The following is a 26,383-nucleotide window of genomic DNA, read 5'->3' as shown; positions in this document are numbered from 1 at the left end:
CGCTGAAGCTTTCCCCGGCGCTACTTACATGCTCGCCACATTCTCACATTTTATTGTATATATATATATATATATTTATATAATATGAATCCCGCACACCTGTTAAGAGAAAAAAAAAAGAAACAAACGTATTAGTATACATATATATATCTCTCTGTAACATCGAGTCGCTTACGTGCGAGCGGACAATGCTCTTAAACGAGCTTTGGTCGAGATTGGGTTGAGGACCGTGGCCATATCTTGGCTTCCGACGGTTTCCCGCGGACACGCTTTCGTTCTCGAGACCCGCGACTAACATTAATTTTGTCATTCTACGCGCCAACGACCACCGAAGATACGGTAGACTCTTGAAAAACGCTACTGTACCAAAGAAATAGTAATCTCTTAAAAGAACACTACTGTATCGAAAAAATAGTAATCTCTTGACAGAACACTACCGTAGGAAAGAAATAGCAATCTCTTAGAAACGCTACTATACCGAATACACAGTAGTCTCTTGAAAAGCGTTACTATATCGAAGATACAATAGTCTCGAGAACCACGCGTAACCGGGCGTGGAAGCTGTTGGGAATCGAGAGAAAAAAAAACAAAAAAAAAAAAAACAAATACGATGTGCCCCAAAGAGACGTAAGCAGTCTGTTAAAGTGGACCCCTGTATGTCGTATATTCAGGAGTGGACACCAGTGGTCCGGCTCACGGGGGTGCGGTGGGTACGGGTCAGGGTAACACGAGTGGTAGCGGTACCGCCACTGGTCAGGGCGAGGATCTCTACACACTGGAGGCCGAGATTACCGAGCTCCAGAGAGAGAACGCGCGGGTCGAATCGCAGGTGCTGCGCTTGCGCTCCGATATCACCGCCATGGAGAATCAGCTGAAGCAAGGTGAAAAGGTCAGTACCGCGTTTTACTCGGTCGGTAATCGATTATTACCGTGCGACGATAGAGGAGGCGCGGGAATATCCGATTATTAATAACGTAGAGTACGACTCGATCCGGGCTGAGATTACGCGAAATGAACAAAAATTTTCTCGAATTGGGGGCTGAGATTTTGGAAAACGAACGAACATATGAAACGTGGTAGTTTCACGAGCATTGGAGACGGGACACCGATCTCGGAAAGACTCAGCCTCGGATCGCTACGGAAAGTTCCTATAGTGGTTAACGCAGAGTTCTATTCCATCTGTGCGCTGAGACTACGAGAAACAAAGAAACTTGTTTACGTCGGGATTACGAGAAACGAACGTAGATTGTTTTAACTGGAAAAGTATTTAGAGACGAAACATCGATTTTTGAAAGTCTCAGCATCCAATCGCTGTGAATTGTATACCTACAGTGTAGTTAACGTAGAATTCTATTTTGCACAAGGGCAGCTAAAGATAAGCAATGTAGGATTACTCCAATTTTCAAAGCATTTAATAATGGAACGTCGATCTTTGAAAGCCTCAGCCTTCAATCACTGTGAATTGTATACCTACTAAGTGTAGAATTCTACTTTGCACAAGGACAGCTAAAGATAAGCAACCTAGGATTACTCCAATTTCCAAAGCATTTAACAATGGGACGTCGATCTTTGAAAGTCTCAGCATCCAATAGCTGTGAATTGTACACCTACAAAGTAGATAACATAGAATTTTATTTTGCACAAGGACAGCTAAAGATAAGCAATCTAGGATTACTCCAATTTCCAAAGCATTTAGAAATGGAACGTCGACCTTTGAAAGTCTCAGCGTCCAATCGCTACCACTCCCAAAGTAGATAACATAGAGCCACGTCGCTACTAGTCGCTGGTAATTCCTCCGATCGAATTAAACCGTACTATTTATTCGCTCCGCAGGAAACAACGACGATCGCCCAACGGAACAACAACCTGACCGAGTACTACCAGTCGCTGCGCGACAACATGATCACGCTCCTGGAACACGTGCGAATACCGAACGCCCCGGGCGGACCGCAGGAAAAGATGGGCCACGAGAACTTCGACAGTTACCTGACGAAGCTGCAGACCTTGTGCACCGCAGACGGTTATTGCACGGACGAGGCCAACCGGCCGATATACGAGACGGTGAAGACCGCGCTCCAGGACTTCACGGTGCTGCCGACACCCATCTGAGACCATCCTTAAAGCTCGATGATCGGATACAACGCGAGTCGGACGCGTTTGACGCAGTGACCGAAAGCGTCGCTACGTACGCTCGAACGCGACGCGGATGGACACGGTTCGCGTGGTTGCCGATCGGACACACTGTGCGTCGAGCAGAAATCGTGTGTCGGTAAACGGACAAGTTGGAGGAGAAACGGTTCGCTGTTCCTCCTCCGCGAGGACAACTCGAGGGACGGGAACCCCTCGACGGTGGTTACCAACCAACGGACAATGATTTTTACGAATTACCAGGCGAAGATGGTGCTTTCAGAGATCGCCAACGAGCGTCACCTGGGGGGGCGGCGAACAACCCCCGACGACTGTATAGACTGTTAGTAAATGTTACAACGGTATCTAAGTATCTCCCCCCCGATCCGGGGCGATTTCTCGCGGACTGACGCGTTGCTCATAGCGATATCTTTTTTTGTACATAAAAAAATTCGAACCTGTACCGCGTAAGTATTAAGGCCGGCAGCGGGACGATGATGGACACCCGCCGAAGACGAGTAGTGTCGTCGTGTACATAGAGAGAAGAAAGCATTTATATTGTTCGAGAAGGGGGGAGAGGTGGGTGGGAGGGACGTCGATGCGCGGCGCGAAACGAAATGGGAGTGATGCAATGGCGGGGGTGGGGGACCGGGGTGGTATGTAAAAAAAAATATACAAGGAATGGCCGGCGGTAATCGGACGATCCAGCTTAGATGTTAATCGAAAAAAAAAAAAAACATAACACGTATCGCTCTTACCAAGTGTATTAACTGTTACTTACCCGTTTAAGCAATCGACGTTTAAATCTAACGAGGGACGAGGAACCGCTGAATACGCTGCTTCTTGCTGAACCGACGGCTACTTAAATTATGAATTACTAATTGCGTAATCATTACCCGCTAGACTACTATTATTACCTACTATCGTCACTGTTACAACCACCGAGATCGTTTCTAGGATTAATCCAACGTACATTATTATTGCTACCACTAAAGAAAAAAAAAAAATAAAATAACTCTTATTACTGTCTGATATAGGATATAGCGACGAGTATACCGACGCAATTTATATTTATCAACGAGACTACGAACGGTGCAACACAATTTTTGTCCATAGGGTGTACATAGGTCGCGGGGGAAGAGTGGGGAGAGATGATACGGGTGACCGCGCGAGCGACCGTGACGCTCCGTGTGACCTAACCTGTGACCCCACTCCTGGTGGAGCGGTGGTGGGGGTACGTGGCTCAAGGTCGCTCGCGCGAAACTCGACCGGGGTATATACATGTCGATCGTGAAACACGGTGTATCGGTCAGTCGCGGGTTTAATTAATCGGGACGAAGGATATACTCGTTCGTGCGTGCAATAGGTTTTACCGTCTTTCCGTTGTTTTTGTTCTTAATTTTTTCTTCTTTCCGTTTATTCTATTACTTTCACGGGAAGAAATTTTTATCGCGCGACAGCCGGTGATAGGCGCGTTCAATATGACTGAGATCGCGCGCGCGAGTTGTTACGGTGTTTGTTCGTTCGTTTGTTCGTTTGTTCGACTTTTTCGTCTCGTCGACGCGTTTCACATCCCCGTACATTCATAAGTTCGCGTCTTTTTAATGAATTGTAAAATACGCGAGGGACCGAGTGGTGTAAATACGAACGCGTTCGCGAAGCGACTGTCTAGGACGGGTATCGTCTGCCTCTTTGACGCTCGAACAATAATTTATTGCTGGCTCGGGGTTGGACGGGATCGAGTTCGACGATGCGACGTCGAATCGGCGAACAATGAGCTTTCGGTTCGTTTCTGGTATCGACAAGTATACGATGAAAAAAATAAATAAATAAATAAATGAAAAAGGAAATAAGCGAACGAACTGTGCAATCGGTGGTAATTTCTTAGCGCGAGAAACGATGAGACACGAGGGACGGCTCAACGGGGCAGAGATATCGGGCGAGCAGTGCTTATTATTTTGCAGACTGAACTAATTTTCGTCGAACGGTTATTGGAACGGGACGGTGTATATAAAAGGAACAGACGTTGGGGAAAGAGAACACGCGAACGCGAGGGGGAAATCAATTATTTGTCTGTACGAAAGCAGACGCGACGCAAGGTACCGCGAAGACGCGGGATTAATAATTTAACCAAAACACCGTGTAGCGAGGGTAATAATAAATTAAAGTATAGCGATAGTCGGCCGGCGATTTACGATTAATCTCGACATTATCATTATTCTTGTCATTGTCATTATCGTTACGATTTATAATTATTGCCATCGTCACTGTGATTAGATCTGTTCTTTTGCTCAACATAAATCGAACACAGGCTAAGGGCAACGAGAACGGTTCGTGGAACGCAACCTCACGGTCGACGGTTCGTTTCCGATCTTCTCGAGGTTACCAATTCCGAATGATATTATTATTCCTATTATTGCCATTATTACCACTATTGTCGTTACGTTCTCGTCATTATTGCGATTATTATTGTTGCCGTTGATAAAGTTGTACGAACATATAAGTTCAATGACATGCTTTAAGTAAGTATAAATGTTACTTCGATTGAATAAAGGGTATTTATCGACGAAGCCACGAGTTTTTCCTTGCAGAGACCACCGCGCGACGAAACGATTATCACCGAGCATACACTGTCGAGAATTTTTTTTCTCTTTTACATTTACTCCAGGATAACAGGAATTCTAGAATCGCGATAAATTTCTTAAGATTTTTCTTTTTTTTCAACGATTGCATGTCAGAGAACGTATCGCTTGAAAATGACGTTCGATCGTTGAAAATCCACGAAGAAAATTCGCCTCACGAGATAAAATGATCGGAAGAGACACTTGCCAGTGCTCAAAATGACAAGCTTCGAGAGAACGATACTGATCCATCGAACTTGCAACGGAAGGGGTTGATAAGAAAACGCAGCGTTAATTTAAAAGTTGTCCAACTTTATAATTGTATTTCCATTATAAAAAAAAGAGTCTTGTTTTACAAAGCAACGTCGCGGTTCGACGAGTAGTGACGTATGTGTGTACCGTACAACACCAACATCGTCGTTATACGTATCACAATAAAAATGGACGTGCGAACGAATTTCGCATGCGTAACGTATACGTGTAAAATGACAATCATGGAAATCATATATGGCAAGCAAAAATGGTTTCACTAACAAGCCTCACGATTGTCTAAGCGACGAAACTCGGAAACATGGTTCCGATATTTAGGACGTCTAACACTCTCTCTCTCTCTTTCTCTCTCTCTCTCTCTCTCTCTCTCTCTCTCTCTTTCTCTCATCTTTTTCGTATCTATACAAGGTCCCCGAGTTCTCCGATCGTTCGCAAAATACTGTCTCGCGATGATCGCGGGGCGACACGTTCGAATATCACAATTACGGATACATCTCGCGCGAACAGCCTCGTTGGAACGTTCGCGCGTCACGTGTCCCTTTATCGATGACTCGTGTACGCTATTTTAAACTCGCTCCGAATTGGCCAGACGAAATCGATAATCGTGCTCTCGTGCCCCGCACGGTTACCACGTACGAGTCCAGTCTATGCATCGTTCCGTGACTGCTTGGCTAATCACGGACATTTCGTGCACGTGCTATATTTAGGCGCGCGGTTACCACGACCCACCGCGAAAGGCACAACGTTCGCGATACCCTCCTCGTCGACCACCGAAAAATCATCCTCGATTCCTCCGAGTTCGTTGTCTTTTTCAACAGATCTACCGCTCGACGGAAACTATCAACGCATCATACATTGCACTCTCCCTGTTTCGAGAGGCACGAAACGTTCGCGACATCGACGACTTCCAGACAAACCCTCCTCGTTTTCCGCGTTCGTTGTCTCTTCGAACAAATCTATCGATAGAAACGATCATCGTCTATCGTAGATTGTATTCTACCTATCTCGGTCGATTTCCAAAGAAAACTCTTTCCAACTTCTCTTTCTGTGTTCGTTGTCATCTTCTACCGTTGGATAGAAACAACCACAGATTCTCCATCATCGATTTCGTTCCCTCTGTTCAGAACTTTCGTGACGTCTTCGTTGATATCCACGAAACCCTTTCTCAATTTCTCTCTTCGTTCGTTGTCTTCGCGAACCCATCCACTTGTAGATATTAACGATCAACGCATACTCTCTAGCGTAGATTGTATTCTCTCCATTCCGAGAGTCAACGTTCGTGACACATCCTCGTCGATTTCCAAGGAACCGTTTTCGATTCCTTTTTTCTTTCTTCGTTGTCTCGGACGAATCCACCGTTTGATAGAAACAGGTAATACGCAACAGATCCTCCGTTATCGATTCTATTCTCTCTGTTCCAAGAGACACGAGGCTCACCATATTCGTTGACTCCCAAAACACCATTTTCGTTCCTTGTTCGTTGTCTTCTCGGACGAATCCGTTGCTCGGAATAACCGACGTACCCATCGATTCTGTTCTCCAGTATCTCGTGGTGTTCTCGTGTATAATCGATGACGAAAGCAGCGTCCCGTCTGGAAGGACCACTCGTTTAAATTCATTGAACACAAACAGTTTAGTCTACGTAGACGAGGTCCAGTGACACGACGACGGGAACGTTCATCGTAATCGTTCTTCGAGTGCGCTCGCAACGGGCAACGAAAACGAATGACACGGAGGTCCTCACATTCTCGTCACGCGGTTATACTTGCGCGGTACGAAGTTGTATAGGAAAACGCTGGACCTCCAGCACACCGCAAACATCTTTCGTTGCGATCGAGTATGCCGATGCCGAAGATCTCACCTGGAATTGAGAAAAATCGATCGTGAGCTATATGTAGAAAATTTGGAGAAAAAAAAGAAAATTCAACGAGGAAAGAAAGTAAATATAGCGAAAGTAAACAAGGAAGAAATAGCTCGCGAAATAGCGTCGGTTGAGTACAGCGTTCCTTTGAAATGATCGAGATCGACCATTTCTACTCCGTACACTTCTTTCTCGTTTATTCTTGTTATATCTATTCACTGTCTTTGTTCGTAGGATCGGATTACGCTCGGCTCGAAATACCGAGTAGTGGGAGAATGGTGGGGATGGGTCATTGAAATTTAGGTGAGACACTCGTTGTACATGTGTTAAAAACACGAGTTCCATATACTCGAGACATTTTTCACTTAGAGATTTTAAACGTATAATCGAACGAAGAAACGCTTTAAGGTTGAAACATTGGTCGATAGAAGTAACGTTGCTTATTGAGTTTATAATTTATCTCGAATTCTTCCATAGGTAGATTCACCGATATCGATAAGCAAAGTTTCGAAAAATTCCATTGTCGAATTCTGGAAGTTACGGTCGTTTTTAATTTTTGATACGTTTCCAGAAAGGAAGATTTCTATCGGGGAATACTTTTTATTGTTCCATACTTGAATGGAAATTTTTTTCTTTTTATCTTTCAACCGTCGTGCTCAAGTATACTCGATCTTAGGAATACTATTATACGCGGTTGAGTTAAAAAAACACCGTGAACTTTTCAATAGAATATCTATATACATGACACAAATTTTGTTCTACTTTAATTTATTCGATTCTCAGACTGCATCGGACTGTCTCGAAGAACATTTAATACGATTTGTTATTTCTTAGTAAATAAAATCGAAGCGAAATTAAATTCGTCTTCGTCGAAATCCTTCGATAAACGCTCCCAAAATTTGCAAACCGGTTATCAGGTACGTGAATAAATTTCGCTTTACGTCTACACGAGTGTTTCACGTGCGAGTCCGCGTGTGAGAAATGAAACACGTCCCAGAAGCAGAACCTGAAAAAACTGCTTATATCTCGTCGACGAAGCCTCGAACTGCAAAATGGCAATTGACTTTTTGATTTCTTCTGCACGTATAAGTTACTACTGCGCGTCTCTGCTCAATTCTTGAATCATTGCTTTATTGATTCTGATTTAATCCGCTCCTAGCTCGTCAAACTTTTCTACACTTTCTCTACAGAAATTCTGCATCTGCTCGCTCTAACACGTTTCCACGTTTCCCGTGTCTCTGAAATTCTATTATATTTCTATATTTTTTTTCTATCTCTAAAAATGTAGTGGTCTCTCCTCATAAATAGTCACGTAAGTAAATCTTCTCCTCGAACTTTACAGTACAAACTTTACTTCGCGATAAACGAACCGTAACAAGTTATTCAGATTTTTTGGACAAAAGTTTTTCATCTGTCTCTATACCACGTTTCTATATTCTGCTTTGTCCCTGAAACAATTTCAGTCTCTTTTCATAAATTTTCACGGGAACAAGTCCTCCTTTCGAAGCATCGCGCTCACTTATAGCCCGTATCGATTAAACGAACCACATACTTTTCAATCGAGACGAATTAAAATTAATCGGGTTTCGCGAGTAATTTCTGCGTAACTACACCGCGATATGACGTCACCTGACTTTGCAGCCCACTCCGTGACGTCACGGCGCAGAAGTAGCGTCACGATGCCCCCACTACGCCCACAGAGTCACCTGACCCCGTTTCACGGCGTCTCGGCTTTCGCGTCGCAGACGGGTCAAACGTTTCTCACGAACGATTTACAAACAAAACGCGCGAGAATCCCACACGATTCCTTGTTGTTATTCGAGTCGCGTTGTTCCTTCGTTCGTTCATCCTAACGTTCGAACGGGATATTTGACTCGTGTTTGTATATTTACACACGATCCTCTTATAACATAGTCTTGACTGAATGAAATTGGACAACCTTCGTATACCACGAATAATTTCATCGTATTCGAATAGGTATTAGGTGCAACACGATACGAATTAACCGTGTTATAGGAGAGTCGAGTGTATTATATCATACATGCGAACATTGTAAACGAAATGTTGCCCCATAGTACTCGACAAACTTGGATAACTCTCGTACAGCACGAATATCTCTATCGTGCCATCTGTGCCAAGTTTGCATTAGATCTGAGTTAGATACCATACGGAACGAATTAACCGTATTACAGGAAGGTAGAGAGAATTAGAGGTAACGTTGCAGTGTGAAAAGAACTTGAAATGAAAGCTGGAGTATTTTTAATAACTTTATCTAACGAGATTATCCCTCGGTTGATTTAAAAAGCGAACGTGATTATTGGAACTGTACGTAGATCGTGCGCGTAAACAATATAAATGAAAAGGTTACCTCGCGTACGGTGGCGGTGGTGACGGTGTCGGGTCCCTAGAAACAATTTCCACGGTTCTGGGTACCATGTTGTGCACCGTTGGTAGCGACAACGCGCTGCTGTTGCTCAACCTAACCAGGTGTCTTGGATTCAGTTTGATCGCGTCGTCGTAGCTAGGTGGCGCGTCTGTGACCGCCTCGTAGTCCGGCGGCTTCTGTCTGGACCCACTAGATGGTTCCTCGATGGAGATCACGTGAATTGGATCGTCTATCTGCGATCAGAAAGTTTTACCCGTATGAATCACGCTGCTTCTCCCACCTGCTCCACAACGAACGCTGCTGTTTGTATCGTCGAGAGCTTCGTGCGCAACTCCTACGCAATCCCGTTTCCAACGAAAGCAAACGAGGGGGAACGCCTGCCGGGATATTTCCATATTCAAATTGACGCGAGGCTTCGCCTGTCTCGAAAAGTTTCGAATGGAAAAAAAAAGAAGAAGGAGAAGAAGAAGAAGAAAAATAAAAAAAAAAAAGAAAAAAGAGGAAACGACCCTTTGAAAGTAAGCCGACTTTTATTACACGACTTTATGACGGCATTATGCCTCGACCGCAAGGATATTAACCCCGAAATGGTACTCGTCTATATATATCGCGGGTCGTCTATAGATATCTCCACCTATAGCAGGTAGATGTACACGCGCTCGCCTCGACACTCTTTACAAAGTTTATAACTGGTCTCGGGACCTAAGCCGCGAAAGGGCGCAAAGTGACGTACGGGATACGCTGGGATGAAAATAGACGCGGTTATTCGAGACTATGAAGTAGAGGGGGGTGGTGGGGGAGGGTCTTCGGGGAAAATTGCATAATCGGTCTCGAGACTTGAATCTTTCAGGTGAACGACTGAGGGCTGTGATTTTCCTCGCCAAAATCGTAACGGTCTCTTTGATTTTCTTTACGTTTCGCGGGCCACGGTTCGATGACGGGGTTTTGCGGTCTCGCGATTACGACATCGGGTGGTACCGGTCGAGATAGTGTTTCGCTTTCTTGTTGATCTTATTCGCAACCGAGAAACGAAGGATCTCGCTCGTTCGGTGAATAATAGAGACTTCGATTCAACGCGATGCAGTCGTTGCGTGGATGTTGGTCGATGGATGAAACAACGATTTTGTAACGGAGTCACCGCGACGAGATACAACAAAGGTAGAAATGAAAAAGATAAACGACTTTTAGATAAGATCAATTATCGAACGATATTTCGTTGCTCGAACGTTTAACGTTCAACTGGTGTATGGTCGAAGTGTCTTATTAAATTTAAGTTAAACTGTTTCATACGTTCATCTTGCGTTTATAGAGTGTAATATCTTTTTGTTAATTTTCTTTCGTAAATTCGTCAAGTGAAATGAAATGAGAATTATGGGAACGAAGGATAGAAATAGTTATTACGTAGTCCTTTGACGATTGCAACGTACTTCGATGATGGATAGATGGTTTAGAAGCAAATTTTCTGCGAACCTTGCGATGTACGCGTTCACCAATATAATAATAGAATCAAAGGGGAAATATGTAGTGCTAACTATAGAAGCAAATCTCGAGATACTGTAAAAGTTAGAAACTGGCGATAGTATCGGCCAGTTGCTAAGAATACGCGAGCGATAAAATTGAAAACGTGATTGTAACAATTTTTTCAAGCACACGGACCATTGCGTGCGATCGTTTCGAATGAATGGTAAACGTGATTTTCGAGCTAGAAAATAGGTACCAAAGTTTGCGTAATAAACTTTGCAGATACACGTTTCTTTAGATCTCTCCTTGATTTCAATTATCGTCATTTACGTCATTTGAAACGTAATATGATGTACAACGGGAAAGCGAGGAGTTTATTATTCAACGATTCTCTTATTCGAACCATTATGTCTCCCTATTAGTCGATGTAATGGATGTTCTGCCATAGATAGTGGAAGAGTTCGTTGAAAGTTGTCAAGTACTGTGAGAAAGATAATAATAGGCTGTGAAGTTGAGAGTAGATTTTAAATACTTTGAAGTGTGTATAAATCTATTTTTTTATTACAATCTCTATTAATAACCTACCAGGTAATCGATGATAAAAATAACAATAATAATAAAATGATAATATTTTCGAAAAAATTGCTCCATAGGAAGCGGTGGAATTTTCGTCACGATGTGTGAATAAATAGGACTCGAATCATCGTAGAATCTCTAATATCACGGAATGAGTAATCATAAAATATAATTGTGGCTGGACGAAATAATAATACAGTTACAGATTGACCCAGTAACGTGGACAACGTACGATTAATTCTCGATCGTTGCAAACATCTTCCAAGACTTCGAAAGGAATATTTCTGCACCCGCGTCTGTCAAGGTGAACCATTACGATAGCATTAAACAGTGAAATTAGCTCGTTGCATCGTAAACTATCTTCTCACCCTTGCATGTATGTCAATTGCAACCGTGGCGCGTAAATGTACATCGAAGGATGGTTACCGATAAATATAGATACGAGCTTCCGGGTGAATATCCTTACGGGCGGTAGTTAAGCGCTGCAACTACCACCGACCTCCTTTATGCATCGAGCTGCAGACAGACCTATGCATTTCTATTGTTTCTTCTCGCGCAACGAAAGGAGGAACGACGAGCTATTTTAAGTCGCGTTACGCCTACGTACCTACTTTTGCGAAAGAAGAAGAAGAAGAGAAAAAAAGAAAGAAAAAAGAAAAAAGGAAAAAAAAAGGGACAAAAGTTTCGTGAACGAACCTTTTCGTGGGAGCGACGCGCGATCGAGATCCGTGGCGCTATGAAAGCGTACACACAATGACGAGGAACGAACAAAAGGAGAACGCTAAGTATATACGCGCAGAAAGTATGCCGACGAGTCTGAAAAAGTTTCGTTGCTAAATACTGGTTCCTGGAAAAAAGTAGGCTAACAGATATCGATTAGTGGTATGCGATGAATTTAACATTTTACGTGAATTGACACACAGAGCGATCGATGAGTTACGAAACGATGAATAATTATTACTGCGCGTGAAAAGAAGTAAGCCAACACACTGTGAACTGACCACACGGATGATCGATACTATTCGTGTATGTGTGTACTGTACGCGCGCGAAGAGATTGCGTTTGGAGTTACGATAAGTTCTTCGTTCGTACGATGCAAGTATAATAATACCGTTCCGTTCCCGAGTAGATTGACCCTGAAAGATTGGGAGACGTCGTAACTCCAGATGCAATCTTCTCGCGCGCGTACTGTACATAATTTCTCGGAATACGATTCGTTTGAATGAAAATACGCAAACATTTACGATACGGTGGAATGAAGTGAAATATAAAATGTTTGTCGTTTTCGTTCGAGCTACGGATAGAATATTAATACCGGATGTTAATCTATTTGTTCTAGGCAATATTATAACTTTCAGTAGATACGGGGGTAGAAGTAACTCAACGCATTGTCAATTGAACACACTGTTAACTATGGCAATTATTGGCAATTAATTTTGCTTAGTGATGCAAACGGAGTAAATACATGGTTCTTTTAAAAAGTTACAAACACAATTAAAAAGCATTACTGTACTGTATAATAACAAGTAGGCCGTGTCTGGAGGAAAAAAATTGAAATTGAAAAAAAACGAAAGAAATGCAACAGCAAATGAGAAACGCTTCTAGCGCGACGTTTCGTATTCACAGTTTTGATTGACATTTCTCGACCAGCGTACAGTACGCGCGGGAACAGACGTAACCCAGTACCATCCGTATCGAAAAGTAAACGTGTCGCGGTTCTGCAATCGTATTTCATTCAAAGGTCAACTCATTCGTGGGAGACCTCGATCGAAAGACCATTGCGTCGAGTAATCGTTGTCATCGTGGAGAAGACGAGGTTTTTCGTCGTTTCGCGACGAAATTTTCCTCGAACGTCAACCGAACGATTTTTTCATCGCGTCGATTAGTCGGGAATTCCGTAACGCGCGCGGGAAAAAAATAAAAGAAAAAAAAATGCAACGATCACGGTTCGCGTAATGCAATCTTTGCTTTCGACACTCGCTCGCGCCACATGTTCGTCGATTTCGACGGTTCGTGATTTTTCCGTGGAGCCGCGTAAATCTCGTCGATCACCGGATCCGTTCACTGCGAGTTTATACCAATTACCGTGGATTTACGAAACGCCACATGGCGCGTGCGAACGTACACCAGGAGGCTACCGCGAGAGTAATCAAGAGAAGAAGAAAGAAGATGGCAGCGAAACGATCCCCGGTTATATTTTTATCCCGCAGCCCGTTTACAAGCAACGATAATTGCGACTGTACACCCGTTACATGGCATGCACGAGCACTTCGCGGTCTATAAGTGAGGGTTGACCCAGTTCGATCCGAAGATCGCTAGAATCTTCGGAGGCTTTGATTAAGACGTTTCCGGAACCCTTACGGGGCTACGTTGACTACGAGCTGACAGAGGGTGGCTTTACGAATTTTTTTTACAACCATATCGAACATTTCTTTTTAACATTTCACCGCGAACGAATCGTATCATTTAAACTTCGAAACGAAATTTCCATCGACGATCGCTCGTAAACACGATGACGTCGATCTCTTCCTGTTGTTAACGATTCGAGCTCCAACGGTGTACCCGGTAAGGAAAACCCGAGTAATTTTATCGTTTTCGAACGTATTATTGTACCAGGTAGGGAATTTGTAAAATTCCAAATTTATATTGTGGAATTTATAGCGTACAATAGAAACAGGCACAACGACGAACCGATGTTTTTCTAATATATCAAACGAAAATTTTACGTTATCCGATATGCCATACAATCGAGAACGTTAGTGGTACATTTTATCTGATGCGATTTAACGATATTGGTGTCATTATTAACGCCAATGGAAAAATACAGTTTCGATAAGAATTCGTTTAATTTAGGTAGAGATTATCTGACTTTTGGGTGTTTCATTTTTATTATTACTTTGATTTTTTCAATAGGACTCGTTCTAGATTACATTCAAAAGTTTGAACTATCGTTCTACGGAAAATATTTTAGGAATTCTTTAAATCACGATGTAAATACACTGCACGACATCAGGTGCAAGGGAAATATTATAAGGGTTCCGATTATGTGACGCGAACTCGCGTAATGTTCGTATAGATCGTAGATTCGCTGATGAAATCATTAGTCAGACTCCGATGATTATACCATATCGTCAGATTGTTAATTGTGCAATATTGTTTCGAAACAAATAATACAAACTTGCTTCTTCATCGTATAAAGATAAAACGTTTGTAGATGCAGAGATATAGTTGGAACAGTCTATGATTCATCGTACTGTCATAATTCAGGAAAATTTGGAAAATTATAGAGTTCGTGTATCGTACTCCTACTTAGTAAAATACGCTGAATGGACGTGAGGAAAATCCATACCGGAATCGAATCACGTGTAAATACCGAATACGTAATCTTGGACAGCGCTGAACAAAATTTTTATACAAGTTGATCTTATATTTTAATCTGTGTCGTATTCTTGCCTATCGTGAAATAATTTTCCTATATTTTCTACAATATGTAAACGAAGGATGACTTCAAATCAAGAAGTATAGAGTGTGTAGAGAATATACACGAGTATTCTCGTTCCACGATCTTTAATTATTAATTTTACCTTAACGTTATATTTTAATCTATGTCGTATTCTTGCCTATCGTGAAATAATTTTCCTATATTTTCTACAATATGTAAACGAAGGATGACTTCAAATCAAGAAGTATAGAGTGTATAGAGAATATACACGAGTATTCTCGTTCCACGATCTCTAATTATTAATCTTACCTTAACGTGAGCACTATCTCGAGCCTATTAACTATCTACTAAAACGATCGCGTGGTTTCTCCGACTACAGGGAGTCCCAAGAATGAATTCCATAATTTTGTTTTCAAGAAACTTCCAAAAGAAATCAAAGATTCGAATACCCATTATTGATCGAAGCTCAAAAATCAAACGTGGAAAACGGATATCGGTCACACTTTTTAAATACACTATTCAAGGAAACGTTTCTAATTTCTCGGTGTATAAGCTCCCGGTTAATCTCTCTAATATACCAAGTCCTTGAAACATGTTTCTCGGAAATTGTATCGTACCACCTAGCCGTAAATAAATAAATTTTCCACGTGTCAACTCTGCAATTATGAACCAAGAAATGTCTGCCAACAAGTGGTGGCCAAAATATTTCCTTTTTCTTTCTCTCTTCGTAACGATTACAATTTGTTTCTCGACGAAAAGTGATTACTTTCGCTCTATCGAGTAATTGAAATACGAGACCGATTTTCGGAGCACCCCGTATATTACGTTGCACGTTCCGTCGCGAGAGATCTTTTCTTTCGCGAAAGATCAAAGTTTCCACGAATGGCGGGCTCTCGTCGCAACCGCCGCCTTAAAGCGGTGACAGTTTGGAGAAAACGTTTATCGCTGTCGCGGTTTAGAAAAAATGGAAGTCTTACCTGTGCCGTGATCGGATGATTTGTGTGTTGTGTGTGCATGGTTGCCCTACTTGGCGGTGCGTGCAGCCAACAGCACATTGCGGCACATATGAGAAGAGCCCCCGCGATTATGCAAGCAACACCGACATATCGTACCGGTTCGACGTAGTTCTCGGCGAGGCCTAACCAGTTTATCAGAGCTCCGACGCAAAGGAGAACCATCCCGTACCTGTACGGACGCTGCGAACGCCTCGACTCCTCCAAGGACATTGCTGAAATTGCAAACAGAGATCGTCAATTTTTGCAACTTCGTAAAAAAACCAAAGCTATCGAACCACGTACGAGACATAATTGCTAGACAATTATTCTGCGAGAAATTTAAATTTAGATGTAAACCGCGCGAACTTATGGATCAATAGTTTCCAATTTTTCTAAAATAATCATTGTCTGCTCTTACTCGCTGTTCATCGTGAATACCAGGTTGTTTGATAAGTTTTGTCGGATTTTTTCCCATTGTGAAAAGAATAGTATGATACTTCAACTTTGAACAATTGTGAACGTACGAACGAGTCGACTGATGTACACGAAACTTCACACACGTGCATCGAATAGTAGTATGATTTTTAGAAAAATAAAACGATGAACTTAATAGCTTCGTTTCTTATCCAACAACAAAACTTATTGAGCAACCTGTTATTGAAGGTCGGTCCATAACATTTAAATTTCTTTTTCGAGTATTCATTACGAATTAATTTACAATTTATTCTCTGCTATTTTTAATCATTTCTTCCCGAGAGGATTTTCGCTATTATTGATAACTTCTTTCGGGGATAATTGTCGTGAATCGTTAAATGAAAGTAAAGTATTCAAGTTTTCTTTTTAAATATTTACTATAAATTAATTTTGAATCAACATTAAATTCGTAAAGCAAAACTTATCGGAGATGTTCATTTTTGTTAACTCGATATTCCATAGTTCTTGGAAAATTAATCGTTTTGTTGCTGATAGAACGGATAGATAATCGATCGAACAAGAGAAAAAAACATAAGCTATTGAACGACGTATGAGACATAATTACTAGACAACTATTATGCGAGAAATTTAAAGTGCGATGAAAACCGCCCGAACTTATGGACCAATACTTTCCAATTTTTTTAGAATAATTATTGTCTGACCATACACTGACAAGACGTATTATTATTTCGGTAAAGTTACAAAAATTATAATCGCGTTGTCGACTACTAACTCGGAAACTCTCGAGTCGAGTTTTGCATCATTTTTTCACGTTATATCCTTTCGATACGATAAAAATCCTTTCGCGTGCATTAACTATTGGACAAGCTTTACGAAAAATTAATTTTCACCAATTTGAAAGAACGGTTTCATAATATCGATAGTGTGTCTCTGGTTCCGTGAGAATGTGCATCGAAAGGAAGTGAAATTAGAATAGATCAGATTTTTAAGAAAAATCCTTCGAAGGGTTGGATTCGTGAAAAAATTGATTAGAAACGATACGAAGTGTCGAAATAAATCTAGACTGTTGAATGTACGATTTATTTGTAATAAATTGTACGTAGTACGATTATATTTGTAATAAATTGTATGTAGTACGATTATATCTGCAATCACATCGTAAATAACGAGTAATTATAAATTTTACGACCGATACTCGCGTGTCAATTTTTGGAGAATAGAAACAGGAGCAATAGTTTGAGTAAAAGTACACTTTTGAAGTTTCTAAATGAAGCAGATTTTTAGAAAGAATTATCACCGTTGAAATTCATTTAATTATATTCGTAGGAACGTGTAATGGTTAGTTGAAGTTCTCGAATGTATTCAACTTACGATTAATTAAGTTGTGCGTATTCTGTTACCGTTGAAGTCGATTCCCTAGGTACGCGGAAGGTGTATTTTTAGATAATATTCAACTTCGGTGTTTCAATTACGATGATGTACATGTACGATGTCTATTTACGGCGTTGGTCGGTTTTAGAAAATGTAGCTATATATAAGCATGGTAAGGATATTGCCACGTACTTTATTTCTAGCTGTGCGGTATTGATTCGTGGGATATGCGATGACATGTAGTGAGAACGCTGAACTTTACTTCGGATCACGCAGAATGTGTGAAATGTATTTCGAGCGTGCTTGGAGCTCCCTAGGAAGATTCGTATAAATTTGCCCTCCATTTTCACTAGCCCGACAGTTAACTCTCAAACGTAAGTTAACTTTAATAATACAAATTTTATGATAGTTTCTCGTGGAAAAACCAAACGAATAATTTTACTTAATTTTGCTCAGGTACAATGTGAATTAAACTCGATGTTCCAAAGTTTGCTGGTACACGTTTTTGGAAGAAGGCAACGCGAAATTTTCTATAAATATGTACAAAATTACACGACTTTGGGAAAGAAAAATAATTTAAGAAAATTTCCGAGTGACTTAAAGTAATCTCATTGAACAAATACGAGAATAAATATCTCGTCACGTTAATATCGATACGTCTTAAATTGCGTGGAATTAACGAAAGAAAATAATTGAAGAAAGTTTCCAGATATAAAGAAAAAAAAAATATAATGGAACAAGTACGAGAGGGAGTGCTCCGTCCCGTTAATATCCACGTGTATTAAATTGCGCGAAATTAACGAAGGAAAATAATTTAACGAAGTTTCCAGGTATCATTGAATAAATACGAGAAGTACTTCCGTAACGTTAATATCGATGTGTATTAAATCGCGCGAAATTAACGAAGGAAAATAATTTAACGAAGTTTCCAGGTATCATTGAATAAATGTGAGAAGTATTTCGTGACGTTGATACCGATGTGTATTGAATTGCGTGAAATTAACGAAGTTTCCAGGTATCGAGAAAAAGATCTCGTTAAATAAATACAAAAGAAAGTATCAGGCTACGTTAACGTCTATGTGGTATGAGGAAGACACCGTGGACTTGAAAACATGAGTACTTGGACGTAACGTAAGTCGACTCACGAGAGTCGAAACGAAATTGAACGAATACGATATAAACAATGATGAGTTCGTTTACGCGCCGATACTTGACGCGTAAAGGGACGGAACTTGTTCGTCGAAGTGGGCCAGTCGAACAAAACGATTCAACGTTGGGTATCATCAAATGTGACACATCGTGAATTAGATACACTGTAAATAATCGTTTTCAAGGAAAAAAAGCACCTGTCGAGCACGCACTTACATTCGTCATGCGAACGTCTATTATTCGCTCCAGCGTCGAAATACGAGTGACCCATTTGCACACCGTGTTGTAAACGGAGTAACATTCTACAATCAAAACGTAAGATGTATTGTTCACACTGTACTTCATTCTGAATTCTTCAACTCCGAGTGTGATCGAGCTATTGTTTATTTATATACTTTCTACGATCGCTGTACCTCGATACTGCATACACACTGAATAAATTTGCATAAATATCGGTACCGATCGTTGATGCACCGTGTATATTCATTTTGTAATAGCAGCTCTTTTACATAATTATATATTCATATATTATATAATTTTACAAGTTGATCCGAACGTCTGACGAAATGCATAATGTGTAACGGGAAATAGTTTCGTTCAATTGTAATAGTCACCGGTTTATCGAACGAAAGATTATGGAAATAAATACAATATCAATCCACGTTATAAAGATAAGCGATCATTAATCCAAGTTGAGTAACAAAGTCCCTTCTCTTAGATATTTAACGTCTCATTTATACTCCGAAGGGGGCCTAACCCACAGATCGTAAATATTATTTCCAAATACATATATAATGCCTGTTTCAAGCAAAGTAAACACTGGTAAGAGTTTCTCAACAGGCATGCATCATCAAAGTTCTTATAATAATAAACATACCTGTTCGACAAAATTTTCCCAACATTTGTACAAAGAACAGTTGTAATTTTCATACGGCTGTTAAAAGATGCAGTAAACATTTGTCAGAGTATCTCAACAAGCAGCCACTTAAATTTATATCCCAACAAAATTTTGCCAACACTTGTATATTATTTGAATGACACTCAAAATTCGCGTACCGGTTTATGCCAAGCGTGCACCATTAAAATTCTTATTAAAGTACGTGTACGATAAAAAACGTACACGTACGCGAAAATGTTCCCAACACTCGTACACTGATCGAGGAACAGTCGCAATTATTATACGTTCGTTAAAATATTCAACGAACGTTCGCAATTACACAACTTGTGCAAACGACTCGTACATATTTTTAAATGGCGTTAAATTAACCACGCACAATGTCCCGGTGCGTGTCATTGGCGTGCAACGATACAAAGGTAACCTTGACATCTTTACCGATGCCCGAAGTAAAGAATTCGACAATTAATTGCATCGTTGTATTTGAACAGATGCTTGGCGAATTTGGTAAAGTTCAGCGACGTCCGGGCCTAACAACGAAACGGAGGGAGCGTTTGCGAGCGCGCGAAAATATAAATCAATCAGCCGCGTTTGTTTTGAGCGCCGAAGAAATACGCTCGCGTGGAGTAAAAGTCTATAAATATTCTTGGACTGAGCGAAAAGTAGGGTATGCGAGAATGAACATACCGCGAAGGTAGGCCATCTCGACATTAGCAATAGCACGATCGATATCTGTCAGTTCTCTGTCATGCTATACGCTATTTCAGAAAGAAGAACCGATAAAATATTAACAGGCTCATTTCGCAGATATTCTCGCACCCTGGAAAATAATACGGACGCGGACACTGGCCGATCATGAGAATCAGGTGTAACATTTTTCAACGAAATAGTACAAGAATACGATAAGGTGGCACGAAGAGTAAACAAATTCCGTACGGGTGTATTTTTAAGCTAACATTACTCTTCGATATTCACGAAACACGTCCGAGATAATGTTTTAATCTCCCCGTGGATCATTCTGTCTGTTGTAATTGTGTCTTTTTTAACGTCTTTCTTTTTTTTAATTTCATAATCGTTGTACGTCTAATGTCGCTGGAAAGCTTGGGGCGCACTTCGATATTTGTAGAAATAAATGTTATTTAAACAAGTACACTTGTTTCGTTGTAAATTGTACACTTTCGTATTGAATGTATATCGCTCGATTTACAAAAGTCTCTCGATGAAGAACGAAGTATCGAATTTGATCATTTTGAACTTGTAGCATGGTGTCGTTTCCAAGCAGAATATTAGTCTTCTTCGTTTCCGAAGATGACTCAAACTTGGGTCGAAAACGGTAAAATATTGTTTCACCCGTCAGTCAGGGTTCTGTTAAGTGGCAGATAAATAAATGTTTGAACGCGAACGAATGTACATTCTAATTTAAAAATTCTCTCAAACACACGATTCGCTTGCGAATGTTTCTAAAATTTCATTCCGAACGATTGCAAATGTTTGAAAATTTCATTCAACGGAAACGAGTGTACACGAAATTAAAAGGTAAAAAATGATTCCTCGTGCGACGTCACGCTCTGAAAAATTTGTCGAAGAGGATTATTTTCCGATTAATGCAGTAGGTCGATCGACGAATACATTTTCCGTGGAAAATTGAGGAAAATCGGGACAGTAGCGCCAAGAGGTCGTTTGAATATCAAATTCGATATTGAGTCCTAATTAGATACTCAACAATTTCATGGTAGATGTACATACGTGAGATCATGAATTTAATCGGGTATGAAAATTACGGATGGCTGTGATTGTGATTCAGAAAACTTGAAGTAAATTTATACGGAATAAGTATATTAAAATTGAACAGCCAGCTAACCCGGTATTAACATTGACTTCGTTAGAAATAATTTCATGTATATTTTAATATAATAGTCGGCGACTCGATAATGAATGTAATCGATACAGATCGATTTACATCGATATCCGTCGCACTTCCTCGTCGACCGAAGTATAAATGTGTCTATCTGCTGTACAAATTATATCTCTATACCCAGGATTATGTCCGATAGCGGGACAGTCGTCGTAAAGATAAGGATTGATATTTTTGAAATTTATCATTCAATCGTCACGTGTTAGTTTACTTAAATATAGGCTTCAAGTCTATAAAGGTGTTCCGTTTATTCGTTTATTGCGTGTGACGGATGGCATCGGCCGCCATCTTTTCATTTTACCAAACGAAGTTCTCTTATATCTCGTATCTTTTGTATAATGTCCACTTCGCGTGTGGCGGATATTGGATACGCAAAATTAATTCTGCTTTAAGTAGGTGATCGGAGCGATATTCGTTGTCGGAAGAGTTTCGTATTATTACGTTTGGCAGGAAGAATTAGTTAGAAAAGTGTAAAACGAGCAATCGACGCGTTAAACTGACCCTATTGATAAAAATGTTACAATAGTTGGAAAGTAACGCAAATACAAGAGTGCTTAATAAAAATTTGTCAAGTATCTTCTATCACGAAAGATACAAGGAACTGTAATTTCACGGAGAAACTTCCGACCGGTTCTTTTTATTATACACCGTATGGAAATATAAATAAGGAAACTTCGTAGCCGTATTATTTACACTACGTAGTTTTCTGTATACATATATCAGAGTGTAGACAAAGAGCGTACTAGAAACGAGGTTCAGAAAACAAAACACAACGTTTACCCACTCTTCGTAACAAAATGTACACGTGACTGAGATTTATCAAACAAAAACTACTCCGCCATCTATAAAAAGATTGTTTCCTACATTTAACAAATATTGTATCATCTGTCATGAAAGCTGAACAGACACCGATAAAATTTAACAGAAGAATCATAGTGTAGTGCGAGAGTGGGAGTAAACGAAAAGTTAAAAATATAATCCGTCGAGATTGGTGGTTCGTTACAAAATTGTTCAACCGTTGCTCCACCTTCTCTTGCGTGATTATGATAATTCGGGTCATTAGTATACGCGAAACGAAGGTTGAACCAGAGAGCCACTGAAAATCATTGTTTTTTCTACGTTCGATGGCCCATTAACGATCACTTCCTGATTCCGATCGATATCGAACCGTTAACGCTAATTATGCATCTCAATTTACAACCACGTTCGCAATTAGACGATAATTCGTATTTGCAAGTTTCTCGAATTAATCAAAAATTAATAGGCACGACTTTGATCGCGATGTTTGCTGAGTCAATCTCGGCGACGAGCCCACTAGCCTGGAGGAAACATAAATTTATTCTAGCAGAACTTTTTTTTTAGATGAAAATTAATCAGTTAGATACCGTTTTCCTTCGTTCCGTTTAACATTCATCAACGACACTGCTTCGATCAAATAACGATCAATTGAACTTTCGAAGCACAAATCCGCGTACTCAATTCGTCGTGAAAGGTCTATAAATATTTGAACTCGCAATCTTTTCATTGAGAAATTAATACTATGAAATACGAAATTAATTCCACAACGTTACGAAATGCGAAATAAATTGCACGGCATTCTAGAATACGAAATGAATTTTAAAAGACCGTAAAATGCAAAATCAGTTTCATAATGTTAATTTCTTAACCGTGACATTCCTAGATTAAACGTTCCCTGTACCCCACAGACTCCTGAAAACAATCTAAAACAAAGGAAACATTCTTTTCATCTACAGTAATTTTCCAAACGAACGTCTCTAGCGGTTTCAATCACAGTAAAATCCCCCATACCCAAATCCCCAAGACACGATTATTTGCGTAAAAAAAATCTCTCTCAAAAAAAAAGTATTCTTAAATATCAAAGAAAAAAAAATATATCAATTCTCCTCATTTGTATTCGAACAAATGGACGGTTAACGTCGGGTGATTGTTTTATTATCCGTACATTCTGTGTCTCCCTATTTGGATTATATAATGGAAGCCAGTGCCGTATTATTATTCAATCTGAACCAATTTTCAAACCCGAACGAATTTAATTTCACGATGGACGACGATTACGTTACCCGAAGTACCGGAATTCTGGAGTCGCGCGTCATCGATGAAAATAATTTCTCAAAAGCTCGCCGTTTTGAAATGTTTTCGCTTATTCGTTAAGGGCAACCGTGTTTAGTTTCTAGGACACCGGGAAGCCGGTATCGGCGTTAATTGGTCAGGGCTTTTCGGTGCGATGTTGCGCGAAACGGTGCTGCGAGTTCCGTTTATTCTTATCTGGAAATGTTCATTGTTCGCGGAATGTCGGCGTGTAAAGAATTCTCTCCCTAAAATCGCACGCTCGGCGCTCCTCGCAATGTCAGCGCTGAACAATGAGCGACCGCCAACAGCGTGTACGTGTGAATCTTCCCATCGTGTGGTAGTCAGACGTATCCCCCCTGTCACGTTTTATCTTTGCGTTTCTTGCACGTTCCACGCTCGAGACGCTATTTTCGACGTCGCGACGTAAACTCCCCGTTGATCCACCGATGAAAACAAAAACCGATTGATTAACCATCGCGATCCTTTACGCGGAGCGGAAATAAAAGAAAAAAAATTACGATCGAACCGAGCGACCGATTAGACGGTGCATCGGGTGCATCGGGTGCATCGAGTGCATTCGTACTCCGCGAAACGATCACAAGTTTTGCGCGCGCGGTTTGCGACAATCCGCGAACGAAAGCATCGCGAGAGACTTATCAAAGGGGAGACTCGAGAGAAATGTTAAAAAAAGAAGAGATTTGCAGCAATTTTTTAGCAACGTGAAATCTTGATGAAACTTTTCGTCTCTTCTCGTGCAGATTCTTTAATATTCCAAGATGTACGTTCTTTCGTACGGTATTTCCTTCTCGCGTCGATCTAGAATGAAAAAGTAATGGTTCGTTTTCGTAACACGACTACGCCACGCGTGGATCTAAATTCTGTTTTAAAAATATCGAATTAACGATGGTACGCGGTGCTGGGATTTCCCACGAATTCGAGAGATGCGTAAAGTTAAAGTTAAATAAAGTTAAAGTTAAGCAAAGTTAAATAAAGTGGAATTCTTCGTATTCGAGGGAAATTCCAGAACCGCGTGCCGTCGTTAACTTTATATTTTTCAAACAGGATTTAGGTTCGATGGGTAGATTTATTATGAGAGAACTTCGTTTGATTTTTTTTTTTTTGATTGTAGGTACGAGGAATGTTAAAGAATATATACGAAAAGTGACGAAAAGTATCGTCGAGATTTCACGTTGTAAAAAATTTGCGAAAATAATTTTCATCGTAAGGTTTTGCTCGAATCTTTCCCCTTAATTTCGATCGGTGCTATATCTGACCTCTGTGACGTAAAACGTACAGCTACACGCGCGTGTTACTGATTCGATGACAGGCCCCGGAACGGTAGAACCAAATTAAAATTTAAAACATATTAATATCTCACATCGTATTGTAAATATTATATGCTCGGTATCGGAGTATATCGTAGCTCGACATATGTCGATGATTGATATCTTCGCTTCCATGGAAACGCCTGCGAATTCTCATAACCGAGCGATTGCAATGACAACTCGCGAAGTCATCGAGTCTAAGGTGAACGACCAAACGGGTAGCCAATGTGTATCGCGTATTCTCCTAACGATCGTTGCATTCAAAAATTAGAATTAAAATTATGAAATATTCCCGAGAAAATCTTGGAACGAAAGGAACGTAGGTAGAATACGAAAATTATGAAAATTTTACGCGGAAAATTTATAATAGACGACGTATACAATCTCGTTAAATTACCGATCGTATCGCGTCTCTTCGAGCGACCGTTTGTAATTAAATACCGAATTGAAATTATACGATATTCTCGTGAAGACATTTGAATTAAAAAAAATGTACAAAATTTGATAATTATGCATGGAAAATTTGTAATCGCGCACATTCGTTCTTCTCTTAACGCTGATTAAAATGATTAGATATAGAATTAAAATTACGGATAAAATTCTCGATGTACTTTTGGCATTCAAGAAAGATACATAGAATTTGAAAATTATGCGCGGATAATTCTTAATTTTAATGTCTACGTTCATTTTGGTTAAATTGCTGATAGCGGAACGAAGTTATATTTCTACCAAAAGATAATGAACGAAGAAGGGCGGAGGGAAGGGGAAGACGCTTAAAATTTTACTCGTTGTACGTAAGATACTCGCGACGAAGAAAGTGGAAAGAGAATTATCGTCAGTCGCGAGCGCTCGTAGGATATCACACGCGAATATTTACTTATCGCGAGAGATTAGGTGCCTGGTACGCGATAATTTCTCGCGCGTACTAATTCCCATCAATGCGCATCTATGATTGAAACTTCTCATCCGGATATCTTCCTTCATAATTACTTTTAATTATCGTTTAACCTCAAGTTAAACCGTCTACGCGATAGTTTACACAAATTATACCTCTCGATGAAATTCGAACATCGGTATCGTTACAATACAAATACCCGTACACAATTTTCTATCGCTCGAAAATTAAATCGTATCAATCGCATTCATGGAAAGTTTAAAACGAACGGTGGAAAGTAACGTTTGCTTAATTTTCGAGCAATAAATAGTTCTAAATTTTCCATCGTTCGAAACTTAAATAGTACTAATCACATTAATGAAAAATTTAAAACGAACAGTGGAAAGTAACGTTTGTTTAATTCTCGAACAATAAATGGTTCTTAATTTTCCATCGTTCGAAACTTAAATAGTACTAATCACATTAATGAAAAATTTAAAACGAACGGTGGAAAGTAACGTTTGTTTAATTCTCGAACAATAAATGGTTCTTAATTTTCCATCGTTCGAAACTTAAATCGTACTAATCA

The 26,383-nt window shown here is 40.2% G+C and overlaps 2 protein-coding genes and 1 long non-coding RNA gene across 13 annotated transcripts in view; 2 read left to right on the top strand and 1 right to left on the bottom strand.

Annotated features, from left to right (window-relative positions):
- LOC143151302 (uncharacterized) overlaps nt 1-2,685 on the top strand; it is a 41,407-nt gene extending 38,722 nt beyond the window's left edge. For 4 of the 5 annotated variants that reach the window (XM_076320317.1, XM_076320316.1, XM_076320314.1 and 1 more), the window contains 2 exons: nt 672-889; nt 1,834-2,685. In XM_076320317.1, the coding sequence (XP_076176432.1) occupies nt 672-889; nt 1,834-2,109 (494 nt within the window). In that variant the 3' untranslated portion in view covers nt 2,110-2,685. Of the gene's footprint in view, nt 1-671; nt 890-1,833 lie in introns of those variants that run through there. The other variant, XM_076320318.1, reaches the window with a different exon arrangement.
- Nucleotides 2,686-5,039: 2,354 nt separating this feature from the next.
- LOC143150911 (uncharacterized) overlaps nt 5,040-26,383 on the bottom strand; it is a 43,159-nt gene continuing 21,815 nt past the window's right edge. For 5 of the 7 annotated variants that reach the window (XM_076319492.1, XM_076319496.1, XM_076319497.1 and 2 more), the window contains 3 exons: nt 15,722-15,972; nt 9,248-9,498; nt 5,040-6,879 (listed from right to left, as the gene is read on the bottom strand). In XM_076319492.1, coding sequence (XP_076175607.1) covers nt 6,876-6,879; nt 9,248-9,498; nt 15,722-15,972 — 506 coding nt within the window. In that variant the 3' untranslated portion in view covers nt 5,040-6,875. Of the gene's footprint in view, nt 6,880-9,243; nt 9,499-15,721; nt 15,973-18,910; nt 18,997-26,383 lie in introns of those variants that run through there. The other 2 variants (XM_076319494.1, XM_076319491.1) reach the window with 2 other exon arrangements.
- LOC143150913 (uncharacterized) lies at nt 9,431-11,594 on the top strand. Its single transcript, XR_012993200.1, has 2 exons — nt 9,431-9,783; nt 11,380-11,594. It is a non-coding gene; the product is annotated as an uncharacterized LOC143150913 (long non-coding RNA).

This window comes from Ptiloglossa arizonensis, chromosome 9, assembly GCF_051014685.1.
Source record: "Ptiloglossa arizonensis isolate GNS036 chromosome 9, iyPtiAriz1_principal, whole genome shotgun sequence".
NCBI lineage: Eukaryota > Metazoa > Arthropoda > Insecta > Hymenoptera > Colletidae > Ptiloglossa > Ptiloglossa arizonensis.
This window is presented reverse-complemented; position numbering and strand designations above follow the sequence as displayed.